At 52.3% G+C, this 17913-nt stretch overlaps 3 protein-coding genes across 5 annotated transcripts in view; all 3 read left to right on the top strand.

Annotated features, from left to right (window-relative positions):
* The window catches only part of PXN (paxillin), a 46667-nt gene extending 41864 nt beyond the window's left edge, over positions 1 to 4803 (top strand). For both annotated transcript variants that reach the window (XM_065692281.1, XM_065692279.1), the window contains one exon: positions 1435 to 4803. In XM_065692281.1, the coding sequence (XP_065548353.1) occupies positions 1435 to 1701 (267 nt within the window). In that variant the 3' untranslated portion in view covers positions 1702 to 4803. The remainder of the gene's footprint in view (positions 1 to 1434) is intronic.
* A 295-nt stretch (positions 4804 to 5098) lies between these two features.
* On the top strand, positions 5099 to 8583 carry RPLP0 (ribosomal protein lateral stalk subunit P0). Its single transcript, XM_065692778.1, has 8 exons — positions 5099 to 5147; positions 5687 to 5790; positions 6126 to 6301; positions 6399 to 6486; positions 6755 to 6901; positions 7366 to 7551; positions 7869 to 8009; positions 8362 to 8583. The coding sequence occupies exons 2-8, from the start codon at positions 5737 to 5739 to the stop codon at positions 8524 to 8526; spliced, it is 957 nt and encodes a 318-aa protein (XP_065548850.1). The 5' UTR covers positions 5099 to 5147; positions 5687 to 5736; the 3' UTR covers positions 8527 to 8583.
* A 162-nt stretch (positions 8584 to 8745) lies between these two features.
* Positions 8746 to 17913, top strand: part of GCN1 (GCN1 activator of EIF2AK4) — a 42807-nt gene continuing 33639 nt past the window's right edge. For both annotated transcript variants that reach the window (XM_065692894.1, XM_065692893.1), the window contains exons 1-14: positions 8746 to 8809; positions 10964 to 11066; positions 11725 to 11788; positions 12372 to 12503; positions 13609 to 13717; positions 14448 to 14546; positions 14630 to 14764; positions 15270 to 15338; positions 15423 to 15531; positions 15935 to 16009; positions 16269 to 16397; positions 16620 to 16670; positions 17088 to 17186; positions 17466 to 17639. In XM_065692894.1, coding sequence (XP_065548966.1) covers positions 8792 to 8809; positions 10964 to 11066; positions 11725 to 11788; positions 12372 to 12503; positions 13609 to 13717; positions 14448 to 14546; positions 14630 to 14764; positions 15270 to 15338; positions 15423 to 15531; positions 15935 to 16009; positions 16269 to 16397; positions 16620 to 16670; positions 17088 to 17186; positions 17466 to 17639 — 1366 coding nt within the window. In that variant the 5' untranslated portion in view covers positions 8746 to 8791. The remainder of the gene's footprint in view (positions 8810 to 10963; positions 11067 to 11724; positions 11789 to 12371; positions 12504 to 13608; positions 13718 to 14447; positions 14547 to 14629; positions 14765 to 15269; positions 15339 to 15422; positions 15532 to 15934; positions 16010 to 16268; positions 16398 to 16619; positions 16671 to 17087; positions 17187 to 17465; positions 17640 to 17913) is intronic.

The raw sequence follows: 17913 nt of genomic DNA, 5'->3' as shown, positions 1-17913 counted from the left end.
ACAAGCAGCCAGAACCACGAGCTGCCGATACCTGGTGTGCTGCTCAGAGCAGACAGTCACCACGCTACTGGGACTGTCTGTGACCCCCTGCAGTGGTGTGCGGAGAGTGGAGGCAGAAGATTGCAGTCCTGACTGTGGAGCTGGGGAGGGCTGTGCCTTTTTGTGCAGAGACTGAGATTTCTGTCAAGCAGTTTTGCTTTTCTTTCCACCTGCTGCCACACAGCCTCTACTAGTGGGGCCAACACCGATGTCTTCCAGGACATGAGATGTGATTCTCTTCCTGTTTTTGCTAAAGCAGAGCAGGCTTTTCCACTGTCCTGACTGAGGGAGGAAGCTGCTTATTGAACTAATTGTCAGCATTAGAAAAGTCTGGGACTTGCTGCAGGGAAACTGCATTCATCCCAGTATTGTGAATGTTCAGCTATCCATGGCTCTGCAGGCTGTTTGCTGGACTCCTGTGTACACATTAGGGCCTGGCTCTGTGTGATACTCTGTCCCCTCCCTGGGGAAGAGGATGGTGTTGGGGCTCAGCAAAACCAGGATTCTGGAAATGTGGCTTTTCTGGGCCTTGCTGCTGGTACGTTTGGTAAATCTGGCAGCATCCTCAACTGTCATCCACTCCCTGCTGCCTCAGTTCCCCACTTGTACAAGGAGGGGAGTCTCCCCAGCCCTGTGGGGGTGGTGGATGCTTCTGTTGCAGGTTTTGAAGTGCAGCATCCTCAGCTGCCTGACACTGGGTGAGGAGCTCTGGGCACTAATAAGCACATAGCTGGTGTATCCTCTTCTCATCTGCTCAAAATCCTTAGCACCGTAGAACTAAGTTTCTCCCAGTAGCAGTGTGTATGTACCTGGTGGAAATGTTTCAGGTTTGGTGACCCTGCAGTGTTCCTGTGTAATGACAGCCATTCCAGAGACATCATTTGTAAAGATTGATCCTCATTTTCTCAGCTGGAACCAGTCCCACATTCATCAGAATTCTGCTCCATTAAAGTCTCTGCTGGTCCCTGCTTCTCCTGCCATTGCGGGGAAGCTGGAGTGGGATTAAAAAATAAACCAGAAAAACCCCAATGTAACAAAACCCAGCAGGGGTGAAGGTGCTGCAGTGTTTCCCATCTCAGGGGAAGGAGTGTTCTCCTTTCTCCTGGCCTGACACGCCTGGTACCTCATCTGTAGTATTTTCCTTGCAGAAGTGAAACGAGCTAGGGGAAGGTGCATGGTTAATTCCCTTGCTTGTGGGTGTAACTGCCTGTCTATCAGCCTTTCCTTGGAAAATCTTGATGGACAGAGTTTGGCTCTTTGGATAACAGGACGATGCTGAAAGGCAGCAGTTCACCCTGCCCGCAGTACAGCTAGTCTGCGCCACAGAGGAGGCTTGAGGAGCTGCCTGCACCCCCAGTTACACAATCTGTCCCCTTGTGCTTTATCCTCCTGCAGGAGTGTTTCACACCATTCATCAATGGCAGCTTCTTCGAGCATGACGGGCAGCCCTACTGCGAGGTGCATTACCACGAGCGCCGCGGCTCGCTGTGCTCCGGTTGCCAGAAGCCTATCACAGGACGCTGCATCACTGCTATGGGCAAGAAATTTCACCCTGAACACTTTGTCTGTGCCTTCTGCCTCAAGCAGCTCAACAAAGGAACCTTCAAAGAACAGAACGACAAGCCCTACTGTCAGAACTGCTTTCTCAAGCTCTTCTGTTAGAGGCATCATAGATGGGCGCTAAGCATCTTTCTGCCACCCCCTTGGCAGTTCTATCTCTCTGAACATTACTGTGATTTAGAAACCTGACCAGGCAGGGGAGGAGGGTGGGGTGGGGGTGGGTGGGAGTGCTTTCTGCTGCTATGAGAGGCAGTAGATCCAGAGATGAGATGGACCATTAAACTGGAAATGCCCTTGCTGTGTCTCAGTAGAGAGAGGCCGAGATCCCTCATTATGGTGCGAGTCTGTGTGTGTGACTGACAGCTGAGCTTAGCTCAAGGGCTCCAACAGGGAGATTTTACCCAGCCCCCTCCTGGCAGAAGGAGTCTTTGCCAGTACATTTCAGCCTGTGTCAGCTTCCTGAGCAAATGGTGACGCTTGCAGACAGCACAGCCCTCTGCTTTGACACCTTTCTCAGGCTTTAGTCTGCGTGTGTGCAGGCTGAGCAATAGCACAGCGCGGGCACCCTGTGATCTCAGTGACACCCTCAGATCTCTGCTCACTAGAGCCAAGGGGGGTGTGTGAGATCAGAGCATCAGCACAGGCAGCCAAGACCCTGCAAGGGTCTCTCCAGTTCCATTACACTGTAAGGAGATGATACCACTTACTTCTTTTTTAAAGAGGAATCAAGGTGTTACTGTGTGGGGTGATTGTTTTGTTTTCTTTTTTCCCCCTAGTTTGTTATTCCCTGCCTTTTCTCAACACACTGGAGCAGGAGGTGGAGTAAGCCCCAACCATCCCTTAGCACTGATGTGCGCTCCTGTGGGTGACATCTTATGCCAGACACCTCTGTTAGCACCCAGGCTTGCTCGAGGCATCTGCTCCCATTGCCTGCTGCTCCCAGGAGGAAGAAGCATCATCCTTGCTTTAAAAGCAGGAGCAGACAGGTCAGAGCACAGCCTTTTTCACCCATCCCTGTCAGGAGTGTGTGACGTGTGTGTGTTTATCTGGCCTGAAACTCTCCCCTATCAGGGCCTGAAACCATCACAAGAGCAGGGAGAAGTGGAGGGTTTAAGAAGCCAGGAAAAAAAAGATCCAAACTTTATATCCTTTCTTCTTCCTCTCTTTGCTAATGAGACTTGTCAGCCCCATGGTATTTCCCTTTTCTGTGCTCTTGTTAAACATGTTCTCCTGAGAGATGCTAGAGCAATAACCTTTTATATTGACTGTTACTGGTATAACACGTCCCTTGGGTCAGGTGTGTGCGACACACTTGGGGTTTTACTATCCAAGCAAATACTGTATCCTGTCTTTGATAAGAACTGTAGATTTCTACACTGATTTTGAATTCATATCTAATTTACTTTTAATCCTCTTATACAGAAATTGATTTTGAAGTGATTTTAAGAAAGCAACTTTTATATCAAGCTGTGCTGTTCTAGGCAGTGTGCCAGTTGTGCTGGTTACTGCATCTGTAACCTCAACGCTTTGTTAAGCCTAACTAACATTCAATAGTTTCTTTTTATTGCGGGTTGGGAGGGGCTGGAATCTTATGGGGAAGGCAATGTGACTTGTATGGGTTTTTTTTTCTCCGAGCACAAGCAGGTGAACTGTGAATAGCTCCTACCCCCAGTCACCTGAAAGTGTGTGTTTTGGGGTTCATTGCAACCTGTAAACTGCTGTATTTGAATCGCCTGCCATTCTCCCAAAGCCCAGCTTCCAGGATGTTAGAGTGAGTCTTAATACAATGCTGCAGGGGGGAAGAGCTCAGACCTTTGCCCTTGGTTTCTCCTCTTCTGCCCCTGGAAACCAGAGCAGGGCTGACTGGGAAAGGGCTTCCTTTTGTGCCTAAGGAGAAGACATCGGGAGAGCCAGGCTCTGTTCCTGACTAGCTGTGTAACTTTGGGCCAGTCGCTAAACCTTTACCGTGCCTCAGTTTCCCCATCTGTAAAATGGGGGCAGTTTAGCCTGGATTTGTGAGGTGGTTGTGAGGCTTAGTTCACGTTTGCTAAAGCACTTTTTAGGTCTCTGGCTGGAGGGTGCTATGGAAGGTGAAGTATTAGGTTGAAATACCCAATGGTGTTCTGTGGGTACCAGCTTGGTGGGTGCATTTAGGGGTCTGGGGGGAACTGTGTCAGAAACCAGCCCAACCTTAGGCTAGAAGCTGCAGGTCACTGCCCTGTGTAACCTTCCACAGCGCTTCACTGTCCAGCTCGGGTCACTGAAACTGGTTTTGACGTTTCCCCACACAAATGAACCTCAGTCTGTGCTTTGAGACTGAGGGGAGCTGCGGCACCCTTAGTGCTAATGCTGCGTCAGCTGGGGAGGGTTTGCAGGGCAAGAAACCTGACCCATTTGTCTTTCCATTTCTGAAGTGGGTTTGACTTCAAATGTTTCTAAGTTGCCTGTGTTTATCTCACCGAACAGGTCGACTGCCTTCAGCCCTGCTAAGAGGACAAAGAGCTGGTGTCGGGGTTGGGGGGGCAGAGAGGGGCGAGATGATGTTTCTGGCACTACCACTTGTTGCGTGAGACCTGCAGACTGTGTAACCGTGTGCCTCAGTTTCCCTGTCCAGGGGAGTCTTTAACCTACCTCACTGCCCGTTGAGGCTTGTGTAAGGGATGCATCTGGCACGCGTGGAAAGCCCTGAGTGCCACGGGGGGTGCTGGTGGTGCACAGCGCCAAAGGGGAAGCTCATCTGTTGTGGGTGCTTAATAGGGAGCGTTGAGCATTCACCTCCTGAGCAAGGTGTTGAGCCTGTCCTGGATTTATCTGGTTTCTGACGTGCTGGGATGCTACACGGGTGCTACTTTGCCAAATACAATGCCCTTTGGTGGCTGTTGCCACCGCTGTGGGTGTCCAGAATGGCCTGACATTTGATTTTGGGATGCAGTTTTAGGGCAGCGCAGCCATGGCACTGCACCAGCAGCCAGGGAGGGGGGCGTGTGGCGAGGGCTGCAGAGGGGTGCATGTTGCAGCCCCCGCACCAAGTGCAGCCCCTGGCGCCGGTCCTTCACAGCACGTCGGGGCCGGGCTGGGGGTGCTCCGCTGGGTCCATGGTTATTTGATGTCTTTTCTCCCCTGTAAACATCTAACTTTGCTTTTTTTTTTTTTCCATTTAAAGTTCTTGCAGTTACACTAATAAAATGTTTACCATTATTCTCACCTGCGTGCTGTGGTGGTTTCTAGCCCTTACACTTTAGGAAACCAGGAACAAAGCGGGTCGTCCTAAGGGATGCTCTAGTGGGGCGCCCACAGCGCTGCTCCCTCCGCACCCCCCCCAAGCGCCCTTCCTGCGCTGCGGAGCGCTCCTCCAGCCGCTAGGGGGCGCACTGCACCGAGCCAGCGCCTACTCAAGGAGAGCGGCGTCCCGCCCTGATTGACACGCGGCCGGCAGCCAATGGGCTGAGCCGAGGTGGCTCCGCGGCTCGCTGCGATTGGCCACAAGCCGCGGTATAAAAGGAGGTGGGCCCGCCTTGCGGCCTTTCTTTCCCGGAGCCCTCGTGGAGGTGGGTGCGCGGTGTGGCGCTTCCCTTGGGCCCGGGCCGGGCCGGGAGCGTACCGGGGCGTACCGGGGTGTACCGGGGTGTACCGGGGCGCACCGGGATGTACCGGGGTGTACCGGGGCGCACCGGGGTGTACCGGGGCGTACCGGGATGTACCGGGGTGTACCGGGGCGTACCGGGATGTACCGGGGTGTACCGGGGCGCACCGGGGTGTACCGGGGCGTACCGGGATGTACCGGGGTGTACCGGGGTGTACCGGGACGTACCGGGGTGTACCGGGGTGTACCGGGATGTACCGGGACGTACCGGGATGTACCGGGGTGTATCGGGGTGTACCGGGGCGTACCGGGACGTACCGGGGTGTACCGGGACGTACCGGGATGTACCGTGATGTACCGGGGTGTACCGGAGCGTACCGGGGCCCTACCGGGAGCGGATCCAGAGCGCACCCGCGGTCCTGGGCGGGGGCCGGGGGTTGGTTGGAGCGCGGAGGCCCGGGGTGGAGGGTGCGGACACGCCTGAGCCGCGCTTCCCCTTGGCAGGTCTCAGCTCGTCTTTAAACCCAGTGGGCGATCCTTGGAGCACCGCCGCGATGCCCAGGGAAGACAGGGCCACCTGGAAATCCAACTACTTCATGAAAATCATCGTGAGTGGCGGCGCGGCCCTGCCGCTGCTCGGGCTGGGGGGCGCGATCTGGGCTGCCCCGGGGGGGTGCCTTGGTCTGGGTGTTTGAGGAGCGTTTGCGTGGTAGCAGGAGGTGGCTGGGACAGCCCAGGGCTGGCTGGTTTAGGGATCTGCTTGTTTAGGGATCTGCTCAGATAGCGGGGAGAAAGGTGCAGCCTTGTGCGCCCAGTGTCCGTGTGAGCTCAGCACTCTCACCCTTAGATTCTGGTCTTACATTATAACGTGTTGAGGTTTTAATGCTGCTCTGTGTGCTGGTCCAGATTGATTTGTACAGTTACAGTGTTTCTCTTGCTATAGCAACTCCTGGATGATTACCCAAAATGTTTCATTGTGGGAGCAGACAATGTGGGATCCAAGCAGATGCAGCAAATCCGCATGTCCCTGCGTGGGAAGGCTGTTGTGCTGATGGGGAAGAACACGATGATGCGCAAAGCTATTCGTGGTCATCTGGAGAATAACCCTGCCTTGGAAAAGTGGGTAACACTGTCTGAATGTGCTCCTGGACCCTCTGTCTGGGAGGAGAGGGGGTTGTCTGAGAAGCAGAACTGAAGGCTGTCATCTTTCCTTCAGGCTGCTGCCTCACATCCGGGGGAATGTGGGCTTTGTCTTCACCAAGGAGGATCTGACTGAGATCCGGGACATGCTGCTGGCTAACAAGGTAGGGGAGATCAGCCCTCACTGCGCCTCTGGGCTGGCAGGGAATTAAAGACAAAACTGAGTATTTGGGCGATGCCTGCTTGACAGGAGTCCTCAGGGCTTTGGAACTAGGCCCCTGCAGCCTTAGCCAAACTGTTTAAGTTCAGCTGCCTCTTGTGTGCGTGCCTGGGTGCTGTCCATCCTAGAGGAACTTCAGGAAGGAGTAGATGCCATCCCACCACATCTGAGAGGTGAGCATTCTTCCAGCTTCTCGTTTCCCCTTTCTCCAGGTGCCAGCTGCTGCCCGTGCCGGTGCTATTGCTCCTTGTGATGTGACTGTGCCGGCCCAGAACACTGGTCTTGGACCTGAGAAGACCTCCTTTTTCCAGGCCTTGGGCATCACCACCAAGATTTCCAGAGGAACCATTGAAATTCTGGTTAGTGAGCAGTGCATTGCTGTTGTTGAAGCTCTGCCTTGACTCGAGGGCCCCAGTTGTTGCAGCTGAGGGATGTCAAAGATCCAAGCTCCCATTAGGGCTGAAATCAGTATCTGTTGTGTGTTGGGAGCATGAAGGAGGATGTAGTGCAGGGGGGATTTAAGTTCTTCATCTGGACTAGATGACCTTTGAAGGTCTCTTCCAACCCAAACTATTCTGTGATTCTATGATCTCGGCTGCATGGGTAGGCTCTGCTGGAGGAGCACGATGCAGGCAGGGCGCTGCCTTTCTCCCAGCTGAGATGTACCTGCTTGTATGTCTAGGGCTTTCTCATCTTGTGGAGCTGAACTCAGCCTGTTTTTGTCGTGCTCATTTGTTCCTTCACTTCATCTCGTGCATCCTGTTGCATCGATGTGCCTGAATTTCTTTGTACATATTCATTCTTTTTCCCTTTGTTTCCTCAGAGCGATGTGCAGCTCATCAAGACTGGAGACAAAGTGGGTGCCAGCGAAGCCACCCTGCTGAACATGCTGAACATCTCCCCCTTCTCTTTCGGGTTGGTGATCCAGCAGGTCTTTGACAATGGCAGCATTTACAATCCTGAAGTGCTGGACATCACCGAGGATACCTTGCACAAGCGCTTCCTGGAGGTGGGTGCCACAGCCTGGATCTGCTGTATTCTGCTCTGCCTCACTGCTCTGGCAGTCAAGTGTCATGTCTGGTGTGCTGTGCAAGCAATCCCTGCAGCCCTGCAGAAACAGTCTGTCAGGGAGTACCTTCTGTAGGCTTTTTAAGCTGAAACTTCTTCAGAAAAGCCATTTAAATCTTGATGCTTGTCTAATGTCACTGGAGCTTTGTTACTTGTGTGCCTCGCACACTATCCATCATGATGATGGCAATGCAGAAATGTGGTTTTTAGTCCAGGTTGCTTCTCAGAGCACAGAAACATGCGTCTCTCTCCTCGCAGGGTGTTCGTAATGTTGCCAGCGTCTGCCTGCAAATTGGGTACCCGACCATTGCTTCTGTGCCCCACTCCATTGTCAACGGGTACAAGCGGGTCCTGGCTGTGGCGGTGGAGACAGACTACAGCTTCCCGCTGGCTGAAAAGGTAATGGCTGCAAGAGGTGTTAAACGCAGCCCGGCACTTGGAAACACTTCACCGTACCTGGTTTGAAAGGACTCAGACCCACCTGTGTGCGAGGGACTTGTCTGAAAAAGGGGCACGTGCTTCCATGTATTGCGCATGGATGGTGGGAAGCTGGATTCCCCGGCCTTCCCTCCTCCCTGGGGCTGATCCGCTGGAGTGCAGCTGAGATGTCTCTGACTCCTCATACCTGGCAGTGCTAAGGGCATCCATCTCACTGCAGGCCAGCTTGCGCTCATTGCCGTTACGATTACACCGGTCCAATCACCCAGACCGTTTGTTTCCTCCGAGTTCACCTTTCCCCTCTCTTTCGCAGGTGAAGGCCTTCCTGGCGGACCCCTCTGCCTTCGTGGCAGCCGTCCCTGCGGCGGCTGAGGCGGCTGCCCCCGCTGCTGCCGCTGCCTCTGCTCCGGCCAAAGAGGCGGTGAAGGAGGAGTCGGAGGAGTCCGACGAGGACATGGGCTTCGGTCTGTTTGACTGACAGCCGCGCTGCCGCGCCCCGGCCCCGCCCGACGAATAAAACGCTGTTTTACCCGTCCGCGTGTGCCGCCGCGCTGCTCTCTGCCCGTCACGGCAATGGGGGAAGTGCCGCCCGGGGCGGGGGGCGGGCCGGCGGCCCGGGGCTCGGTAACGCCCGGCGGGGGGGGGGGGGGCCGCGCCATCGCCATGGAGACGGGCCCGTCCCGGCCGGCTCTGCGCGGCCTGCACCGGAAGCCGCGACCGCTTCCGGGGTCGCAGGCGGTGCCATGGCGGCCGACACGCAGGTGAGTGCGGGACGGGCCCGCGGTGGCCGGTGGAGGCGGAGGGGGGAGGCCTGCCCTCGGTGCCGGTGCCGGTGCCGGTGCCGTTCCGCAGCGCTCTGGGGCCGTCTGCGGGGCCCGGCGCGGATGCGGCAGCCGGTGCGGGAAGGCCGCGTTGGCGCTGGCCGCTGGAGCCGCCCTCAGGGAGCCCGCCCGGGCGCCGGGCAGGGCCGCTGCGCCGCTTCCTCCGGGGCCGAAGCAGCACGGGCCCAGGAGCCGCTCCCGGGGCGGCCGCGGCCCGCAGGGAAGCGGGGGATGGCGGCGGAAGGGCCTCGCCGAGCGAGCTCCCGGTACCTCCGGCACCAGCTGCCTCGTGTGCGGTCGCCGGTGCCGCGCTCCGCCCCCCGGCAGCTCCCGGTGCCCCGGCCGAGCCCGCGGGTGCCGGCGGCGCCGTCCCGAACGGGAAAGGCCGAGCCCTGTCCCCATTGGGAGCTGCTGAGCGGGGCCTGCCCGGCGGTAGCTACTCCGGGGTGCCCTGCGCTGCCCGGCAGCGCCCCGGCGGGCTCTGGCCTGCAGCTCCCTGCCTTGGGCTGGGGCGCTCCCGAGGTGTCAGGGTCCTGCGGATCGGGTCCGTGCCGGTACAGGCGCGGTGTCTGCTCCTTATCCGTTCGCCTCTTCCCTTTGTCACACGTGCGCAGCCACATCCTAATAAAAGCTTAGCAGCAGACGGGGTGAAGCCTGCCCCAGCGCCCCTTCCACACAGTCCGGGGAGCTGCAGTTTGTGCCGTTCGTGTAAGTCACTGAGTTGTTTAGGAAGTCCCACAGTGTTCTACACAATGCTTGTGTTCAATATCTAGACTGGTTGGGATAATTTTAGTGCTTGTTTCGTGTCTGCACATCTCCCTGCCTGCGATCACAAAGCAGCGCGAGTGAGTAATGCAGCTGGGTTTGAGTTTGCATCTGCTGAGCTGACATAACTGAAAGGCTTGAAAGAGGATGAGCTCGTTGCTGGTGGCTTGTCCTGTCCGTTCTCGTGGTGAGGACGCTGGGCGTTCTCCACCACCCCGTGCAGAGGTGCAGCCCTGCTTCCAGCCGGTTCTCAAGGAGAGCTGGGGCTGTGCAGTGCTCGCAGAGGCAGGGAGCTGTGGGCAGCCTCTCTAAACCCCGGTTTGCTGCACAGCGTTACCCCTCCCGCGTGTCAGCGGAAGGGCTTCACTGGAAGCAGCTCTGAAGGGAGGTGGAGGCAATCTCCATTTCCCAATTGCCAGGTTTCCTGTGCTTGGAACTAGACTTGTGGCAAAGCTGGTGGAGTCTTGCCTCTCGAGGGAAGGAACAGCTTTGATGCGTGTCTGAAGATGTGCTCCTCTGCTGCCCTTCCTGAAGGTGCTGATTATTCACATAGAAAGTTGCTCAGTTCAAGAGCTGAATTTGAAAAGCCTTTCCTGGAGAGCTGCGTTTTGGGTTATGGAAATGCAGGGAGGTGGCGGGTGCAGGCCTTGGCTGAGCGCTGTTCAGCCCACGCTGTTTTTATCCTGTATACCCTGCAAAACTCGGAATGTCAAGGAATTGGTGTCAGGAGTTCATGGAGCTGTTTTGCTCAGGGAACCTTGGCCACTGCTGACAGTGCATGGGAAGGGATTGAGAGTGAGGCACAGCTTGGAATGTGGTGAGTTCGGTTTCCAGAATCCCTGTGATAAGGGGGTTAGATGAGAGCAGTTTGTTCCTTTGCTGGGCCTGAGCACACAATGTCCCAGCTGCTGCCAGCCCCAAACCACGGATCAGTTGTTCAGGATGGGCAGTTAGGAGTCCCCCGTGGGGGGTGCGTGGGCCTTGCTGCACTGAAAACCACCTTTGCATTCTTGAAGTGCTTTAAAGGTCCTATACTTCAGGCCGTTGGTCTTACCTCTTGCTCTGTCTTACTTTCAGAGGGGTAAGTGTATCCTATAGAGCGTAAACGCCATGACAGGGACACAGGCTAGCAAAAAGGAAGCAGTCACCCATTGCCCGAAGGGGAAGGTTTCCATCGTGTGCGATGCACAGTGGCCCTTTCCTCAGCAGATCAGGCCGTGGGTGCTCACATTTGGTCGCCGGGAGGTCCCAGGTTCTGCTGGCCCTGGTGTGCTCTGTGTGTCGGTGTTGAGGGCACTCTGATGCTTTGTCCTCTGCGTGTGGTTTTAGATTTCTGACACCCTGAAGCGGTTTGCGGGAAAGGTGACTACAGCCAGCGTGAAGGAGCGGAGGGAGATCCTCAGCGAGCTGGGCAAATGCATCTCCGGGAAAGGTACAAGCTGTGGGGCACTGTTCTGGTTACCGGGGTGGGTAAGAGCATTCAGCTGCTCTGTTTCCAAGCCTGTGTGGAGCATGAGGGGTAACTACTTGAGGGAGGGGGCTGGTAGCACTTGGGGGCTGTGCTTTCTCACAGTGTTAGTTCTGAGCGTGGGGTTTGTGAGTAGCCAGGACTGCGGTTACTAGCACGTGTGCTGTTGGTAGTTGTAGCATCGTGTGTGTTAGCTTTGCTTTACCCTATCGGGTGCCTGTTCTCTCCTGACTCATTTTTTAATGATTCGTGGAATATTTCTGCACACGCACGTATGTGTTATGTGGAGCGAGAGCGCGGAAGGCTTCAGATGTTCAGTCTAATATATAACAAATGTGTTCAGACGTTCAGGTAACAGTCGAAGCACATTTGTAGAAATCTTTTTTCTTGTCTTTTCTGGGCTGCCTCTGGAATTTCATGCTCCAGTTCTGCCGCTGGTTTTGAAAATATACATGAAATACATTAGAGAGAGAACGTCTCCTGTGATCCTCACAAGCAGTTTTGTAGATGTGGGCAGTTCGCTGGTTTCAGTTGTGAAGTGAATCACGTTTGTGTTAAAGATAAGGAGCTTTATGAAGAATTAGATGAATGAAGAAATAATTTGAGACACATTCTGTTGCAGATCTTCCAGAGGGAGCAGTAAAAGGCCTTTGCAAACTCTTCTGCCTTACCTTGCATCGATACCGGTGAGTATGTTGATGTGGAAAAGCTGTATTATGTCATCTGTTGGTATTTATTAGTTAAATGGTATGGAGCATTTGAAAGTGTTAGCATAGAGTGGCACATGGATGTGTATGACACTGGAAGATGCCATCTAGTCATTAGGCTCTCAAGCTAGGTTTGACATTAAGAAGTTCTATGACACTTCCCTTGTGTTTCACCTTTGACTGTGAAATTAAAACTTCCACCCCATGGTTCAGTGTGCAAGGACGAATGCCTGTGTCCTTGTGATGCAAGACTGAGGTGTCTTTTAGATGCCTTTTAGACACTTCTTGATTGGATTAAATTACGGCCTGTTGCAGAGGAGCTGTTCAGAACCTGTGTTTTGTACTGCAACCTCCCAGAGGGCCTTGACGTGACTTCTGTCAGTTGAGGAAGGGGATGGAGCTTTCTGCCAGAAACTTCTCCACTTGGAACAGCAAGGATAACATGACCGTTAGCTGGACTGCTGAAATGAGAAGGCAGAACCTTATGTGTGATGCGGAGGTAGTAACACGTGTGATGCTGGCAGGATTTGTCATGGTCACTGAGGTCTGTTTCTCATTCTAGCGATGCGGCGTCCCGCAGAGCCCTGCAGCTGGCGCTTCAGCAGCTCGCGGAGTCCCAGCCAGAGGCAACAGCAAAAAACCTTCTGCAGTCTCTTCAGTCTTCAGGGATCGGTGGCAAGGCTGGAGTGCCCAGGTGCTGGATGGGTTGCTCTGTGTGGAGGCAGTTCTGAGTTGCTGGTGGTTGTGCTTGTGTTTGCAATGATTCTGCTGCTGCTGCTTGCCGGAGGTGTTAAAAACATTTGGAGACAAAGCTGTTAATGGCCATTCAGATGTTTCCCTCTTCTGTGTCTTCTGGGAAAGCAGAAGGGGTATCGTGGTTATTACTGCTGGCGGATTGGGTCTGAGTTGTGCCTTTGCCTTTGTTAACCTTCCGGGCTGGAGAGATATGGAACAAACTCTTGTACCAAGAAATTATCCAAAATGATTAGGAGGGGGGATTTCCTCACCCAGCTGGTGGAATTCAAGACCTTGTTGTAGACAGGGAGGTACTGAAATTTGAAGCTGAGCTTAGAAATACGCAGCTTTTCTTTTGTGATATCTTCTGGAAATGCTCATGGTTCCAAAAGGTGAACTGGGGTTGTTTGGCTGATAGAGGCCACAGAGCACTGTCCTGCAGTGCCACCACGGCTGAATACAAGTGCAGCTTTTGGAAAAGGACCTGATCTCGGTTTAAAGGCTTGCAGTGATCTGATATTCAGCCTCCAGTTGCAGTGGCTGCCCCTGTGTGCAAGAACACTTTCTACATTCTTTACTTTGGGGTAGAGATCAAAACGGGGTGAGGATCCTCAGGGAGCTGTGAGGTGGGATCTGTTACCTGAAGTGGAGGGAGGAGTGTGCCAGCAGGGAAGGTAAGCTGAGAAATGATTTGGCAATGCAGAGCTGGGAAGCTCTGACAGTAAAGATGAGCAGTGGCACAGAAATCTTGAGTCACTTTTTGGGCACTCTCAGTTGGCCAAGTGTTTAACTCTCATTTCTGTAATGCTGCTGAGAAGATCCAGAAGTATTGTTTCTTCTGCTAAGGATTTTCATTCCCAGCAGGCAAGATTCAGCTTCTTTTGTGCCATTTGGAAGTTCTGAAACACATAAGCTAAGACTTTAACTGGTTTTTTGGTGACACAATTGCCTTGCTTGTCAGGTCGTATTCTGACTTTGGCAAAGATGCGTCTGTTATGGTCTAGTAGGTGTAAGACACATACTGGGAGCTGTAGATTTACCTCCTTCTCCTGTCTGTACAACAGTAAGAGCAGTGGATCTGCAGCTCTGCTGGCGCTCTCCTGGACATGCCTGCTTGTACACACGGTCTTTCCAACACCTGACAAGAGACAGGGAGAAACATGGAAAAAACTGGTAGGTTCTTTTTGGTTTGCAGAAATATCCCTTTGGAGATAGGGACTGAAATGTTTTTAATGCCTTTAAGTTGCTGTGGCATTGCAGGTAATTTTGAACACAACTGGCAGTGTCCTGTTACAGTCCAGGTTTATGTGGCAGTCTTTATTGCTTTCTGATGTATTTGATCTCTCCTATTGTGCTGAAGAAAGCAGAAGCTGTACAAAGCACGAGAGTGGGACAGTCTTACACCTGTGCAGAGTTGCTCTGGTGTATACCAGTGTTTGTAGACTAGGCCTGCTACTGGTGCCTCCAAGGTGCAGTCTGCAGCGTGGCATGAATTCCATGTGCCTCCCTTGAAGTATTTGCCTGTGATACTCTGAAATCCCTCGTGCCTGTGATACTCTGTCATATAGGGTCAAGTAGCTTTTTGCTTCACCGTCTTCAACAGCCTGAACCTGTGACCACGCTCAAGTACCATGGAATATAGTTGGAACACATGTTAAGAGGAGTTGTAATCTGATATAAATTACTGTTTCCAGACGTGGAGTTGCCCAAACTGTTATGCATGGTTCTGCAAAGTGGCACCTGTGAGATGGAAGCAGAGGCAGCTTGTTGGACGAACTTGCACAAACTGAGGGCTTTCACCTAAGCAGATTCAGCTAGTCACTGGCATTTGACTCATCTGGTTTGATATGAGCTCGCTGAGAAGCACGTGCATGAAGGTTTTCTTGGCTGTTTCTGTTGGCAGGTGGAGGTCCAGTGTTTGCTCCTTTTGGAAGTCCTGGGAGGTTCTCATAAGCAGGCAGTGGCTGGGGCTGTGAAGAAATTGAACAGGCTGTGGAAAGAGGTGATGACTACCTTACGTGGCCGTGTTCACCAGCTGTTGTACGTTCTGCTGTGTTAACGTGCCTTGCTCTTGTTTCTCTTCAGAACCAGGGTCTGGTGGATCAGTACCTATCTGTTGTTTTTGGTCTTGAACCAAACCAGAGTTACGCTGCAATGCTGGGACTTGCGGTGCAGTTTTGCACAGCCCATAAAGAGACTGATATCATTAAACGATATAAGGTAAATCTGTTGTATTGCTTTTTGGAGGATAATAAGTAGCATCACTTCTGACCAGGGAGAAGGGGGCTGAACAGATGTCCCAGTGAGGTTGGTGCTTTGCATCTGCCCCTGGTTTCATTACCTGTCAATTCAATAGCCATGCACTTCTGACTAAAACAGCTGGAACAGACTTACAGAGGAGGTGCCAGATACACAGCTGTGTGCTGTGGCCTGTGCATTTGTGTAGATGGCCAATGCTGTAGCTTTCTGCCCTCTCCAGTTATAGGAACGGAAGGCAGCATTTAGCTCTAGCACACTTAGTGTGTTGAGCTGAAGCGTAGAGCAGAGCACACTGATCTCTGCTTGACTGTCTTACGTAAGGATGGAAGCAAAGCTTTTGCTTAGTGAGCATGACTGCCTTCCAGAGGAGGATGAGGTGCAGTGTCGAGCCTGGCTTCCTGGCAGCGTGTGGGGAGCTGGGTATAGGCTGCAGTGTGGCTATAATTCGGTGTTTCTTCTTGTTCAGAGTGCTCTTCTCGATTTCTACTTGAAGACCATCCTTATGAGCAAGACAAAGCCTCAGAAGCACGTGCTGGTGAGACACTGTTACAGAGCTGCTTGTGCTTTTGTCCTGTGTGCAGCGTCTGCTGCCGTGCTGAGTGCTTTGCTCCCCTTGCAGGAGAGCTGTTCCCCGCTTCTTCGGTACATGTCTCACGCTGAATTCAAGGACTTAGTTTTGCCAACTCTGCAGAAATCCCTGCTACGGAGCCCTGAGAACGTAATTGAAAGTGAGTCTGTCATCAGTCTGCATTGCTCTGTCCAAGAGCATGAATAGTTGTTCCTTAGCAGTCTGGAGTTGCTGGGGGAGTGTGTTTTTCTGGACTATGCTTTTGGTCCTGTGAGGCAGCGGGATTGTCTGGTGTCTAAGGGTTAGATGTGGAGAAACAACATTTGTGGTGTGATCCCAAGTGTCTGGGTATGTGGTAGCTACTGTTTGCACGGAGGACAGAATTTCACAGCTGAGTGCTAAGAATAATCCTGAATTAATCTGCTCGTTGGGCATCAATTTGTGTTATTTCCTACTCCTTACTGGCCTTGTCTGCTCTTGCTGTGAGCTGGGGGGAAGGATGTACCAAAATGCTAAAAACCAGTTAACAAATTGTAATATGCTGTTATCTTTTTTATCTTCAGCAATCTCTTGCTTGCTCGTATCTGTGAACCTGGATCTCAGCCAGTATGCTCTAGACATTGTGAAAGGACTGGCCAGTAAGTACTCTAAATTCTGGAGGGAATGATGAACTCAGAATAAAGCTTTCTTCAGCTTCCTGGCTGTACTTGTAACAGCTTGATTACTGGTGAAGAGATTATTTTATGTGGGAGGGAGGATGATGCTGATGATGCTGTAACTTGGAACTGGAATAGTTCACGTGACAGTTCCAGAAGCTGAGTCAAGCCACATGTAAAGAGATGTCTTTGTCTTGCAAGTTTGCTGTAAGGAGCTTTTAGCTTGTGTGTTATTTCCTAGGTCACCTGAAATCCAACAGTGTGCAGCTGATGGATGAAGCAGTTGTGGCATTAAAGAACTTGGCTCGACAGTGCAGTGATCCCTCGGCTGTGGAGTCGCTGGGCAGACACCTTTTTGCCATCTTAGGGGGTGAGTAAATTGTAGGATAAGCAGTGGAGATGAATAAAGATTTGCTGCCTTTGGGGAATTTTGAGCGTTGCATTTTCTCTTCTCTTTGGCTGCCTTTAGAGGGGGGTGGCTCAGCCTGGATCAGGGATGACTGGGCAGGATTTTGTACTTTTGGGAAGATTCTCGATGCAGCACATAGCTGTTGTCTGTAAGTCAGCTGTTGCCATTTGCTTTTATTGGCAGGCTCAGAAGGGAAGCTGACAGTTGTTGCTCAGAAGATGAGTGTCCTTTCAGGTGAGGATCATAGAAGAAAGCTGCTTCTCTGGTGGAAGAAACTCAGCAGAATGCTGAATGGAAGGAAACAGAACTTAAGCCTTTAGGATTCCCTGCCTGTCATTCCAAATTGGCTGTAATTGATACCATAGAGAGTGCTGGGTACCACATGGCGGTTCTTGACTTACTGTTCAAAGGAAATAATTGGCTGGTAGGTTGAAGTGTTTCATGTGAGGAAGAAGATGACTGTGTCCTAGGTAAAAATGAAGGCAGAGGTCCTGCAGTGTTGGTCCGTGGTGGATGTGACCCACGGATGTAGTGACAAAAAAGAGCTGTCTGTGCGAGGATTGAAATGTGAAGGGACTTTCTTGATTTGTTTTAGATTTTGCAGCAAGTGCTGGTAGTTTGGGAGTTAATGAGAGAATTTTGTCCTCGCAGGGATCGGCAGCCTCAGTCACCATGTGGTTTCTGGATCCTCTACCCAAGCTCTGAGCGGAACCGTCGCTGAGCTTTTCATCCCTTTCCTGCAACAAGAAGGTGAGACCTTTTGCCTTTGTTCTGAGTTTGCTAAGCTGCTTTCATCTTGAGTAGGATTTTCAACAGGCCTGGTTTTCAGGATAAATCTGATTCTCGCCTGTTGTGTTATAAAATCCATGTCCTGCTCTGATGAGCAATGCCATGGCGGCAGAGCTGTGTCTGTTAGAAGCACATGCATTCATTCCCTGCTTCCTCCTGATGTCGTTACCTGCTTTCTGTTGTATGTCCATGTGATCTATCCAGCTGCTGTACTGACATGAGCTCTGTGTTACTTCCTAGTCCATGAAGGCACGTTGGTTCACGCAGTCTCTGTCCTGGCTCTTTGGTGTGTTCGGTTCACCACAGAAGTTCCTAAGAAGCTGGTAGAATGGCTAAAGAAAGCCTTCAGCCTTAAAACCTCTACTTCAGCTGTGAGGCATGCCTACCTGCAGTGCATGCTAGCCTCTTTCAAAGGTAAAACTGTGCAGCTGTTAATAACTCTTGACTGTGTGATTGAGAGAAGAGTAATCAACTTTTGTACTTCCTGATGTAAGTAGATAGCTGTGTGGATTAAGAAAGGTTTTGTAAGGCAGTATCTGTTCACTGACCTTCATATTTATCCTTAAAGTCTGGTTTGCCTTCAAGTTTATAATGATGTTTTCTCTCGGTGTGTAACTAGCATCACTGCCCATCGTGCTGTCTTTCATATACCTCCAAAGTAATTTTTGATTCCATTATTTTTAGTAGT

Source organism: Lathamus discolor, chromosome 12 (assembly GCF_037157495.1).
Source record: "Lathamus discolor isolate bLatDis1 chromosome 12, bLatDis1.hap1, whole genome shotgun sequence".
Taxonomy (NCBI): Eukaryota; Metazoa; Chordata; class Aves; order Psittaciformes; family Psittacidae; genus Lathamus; species Lathamus discolor.
Note: the sequence above shows the minus strand (reverse complement) of the source record. Positions and strands in the feature narration are given on the sequence as shown.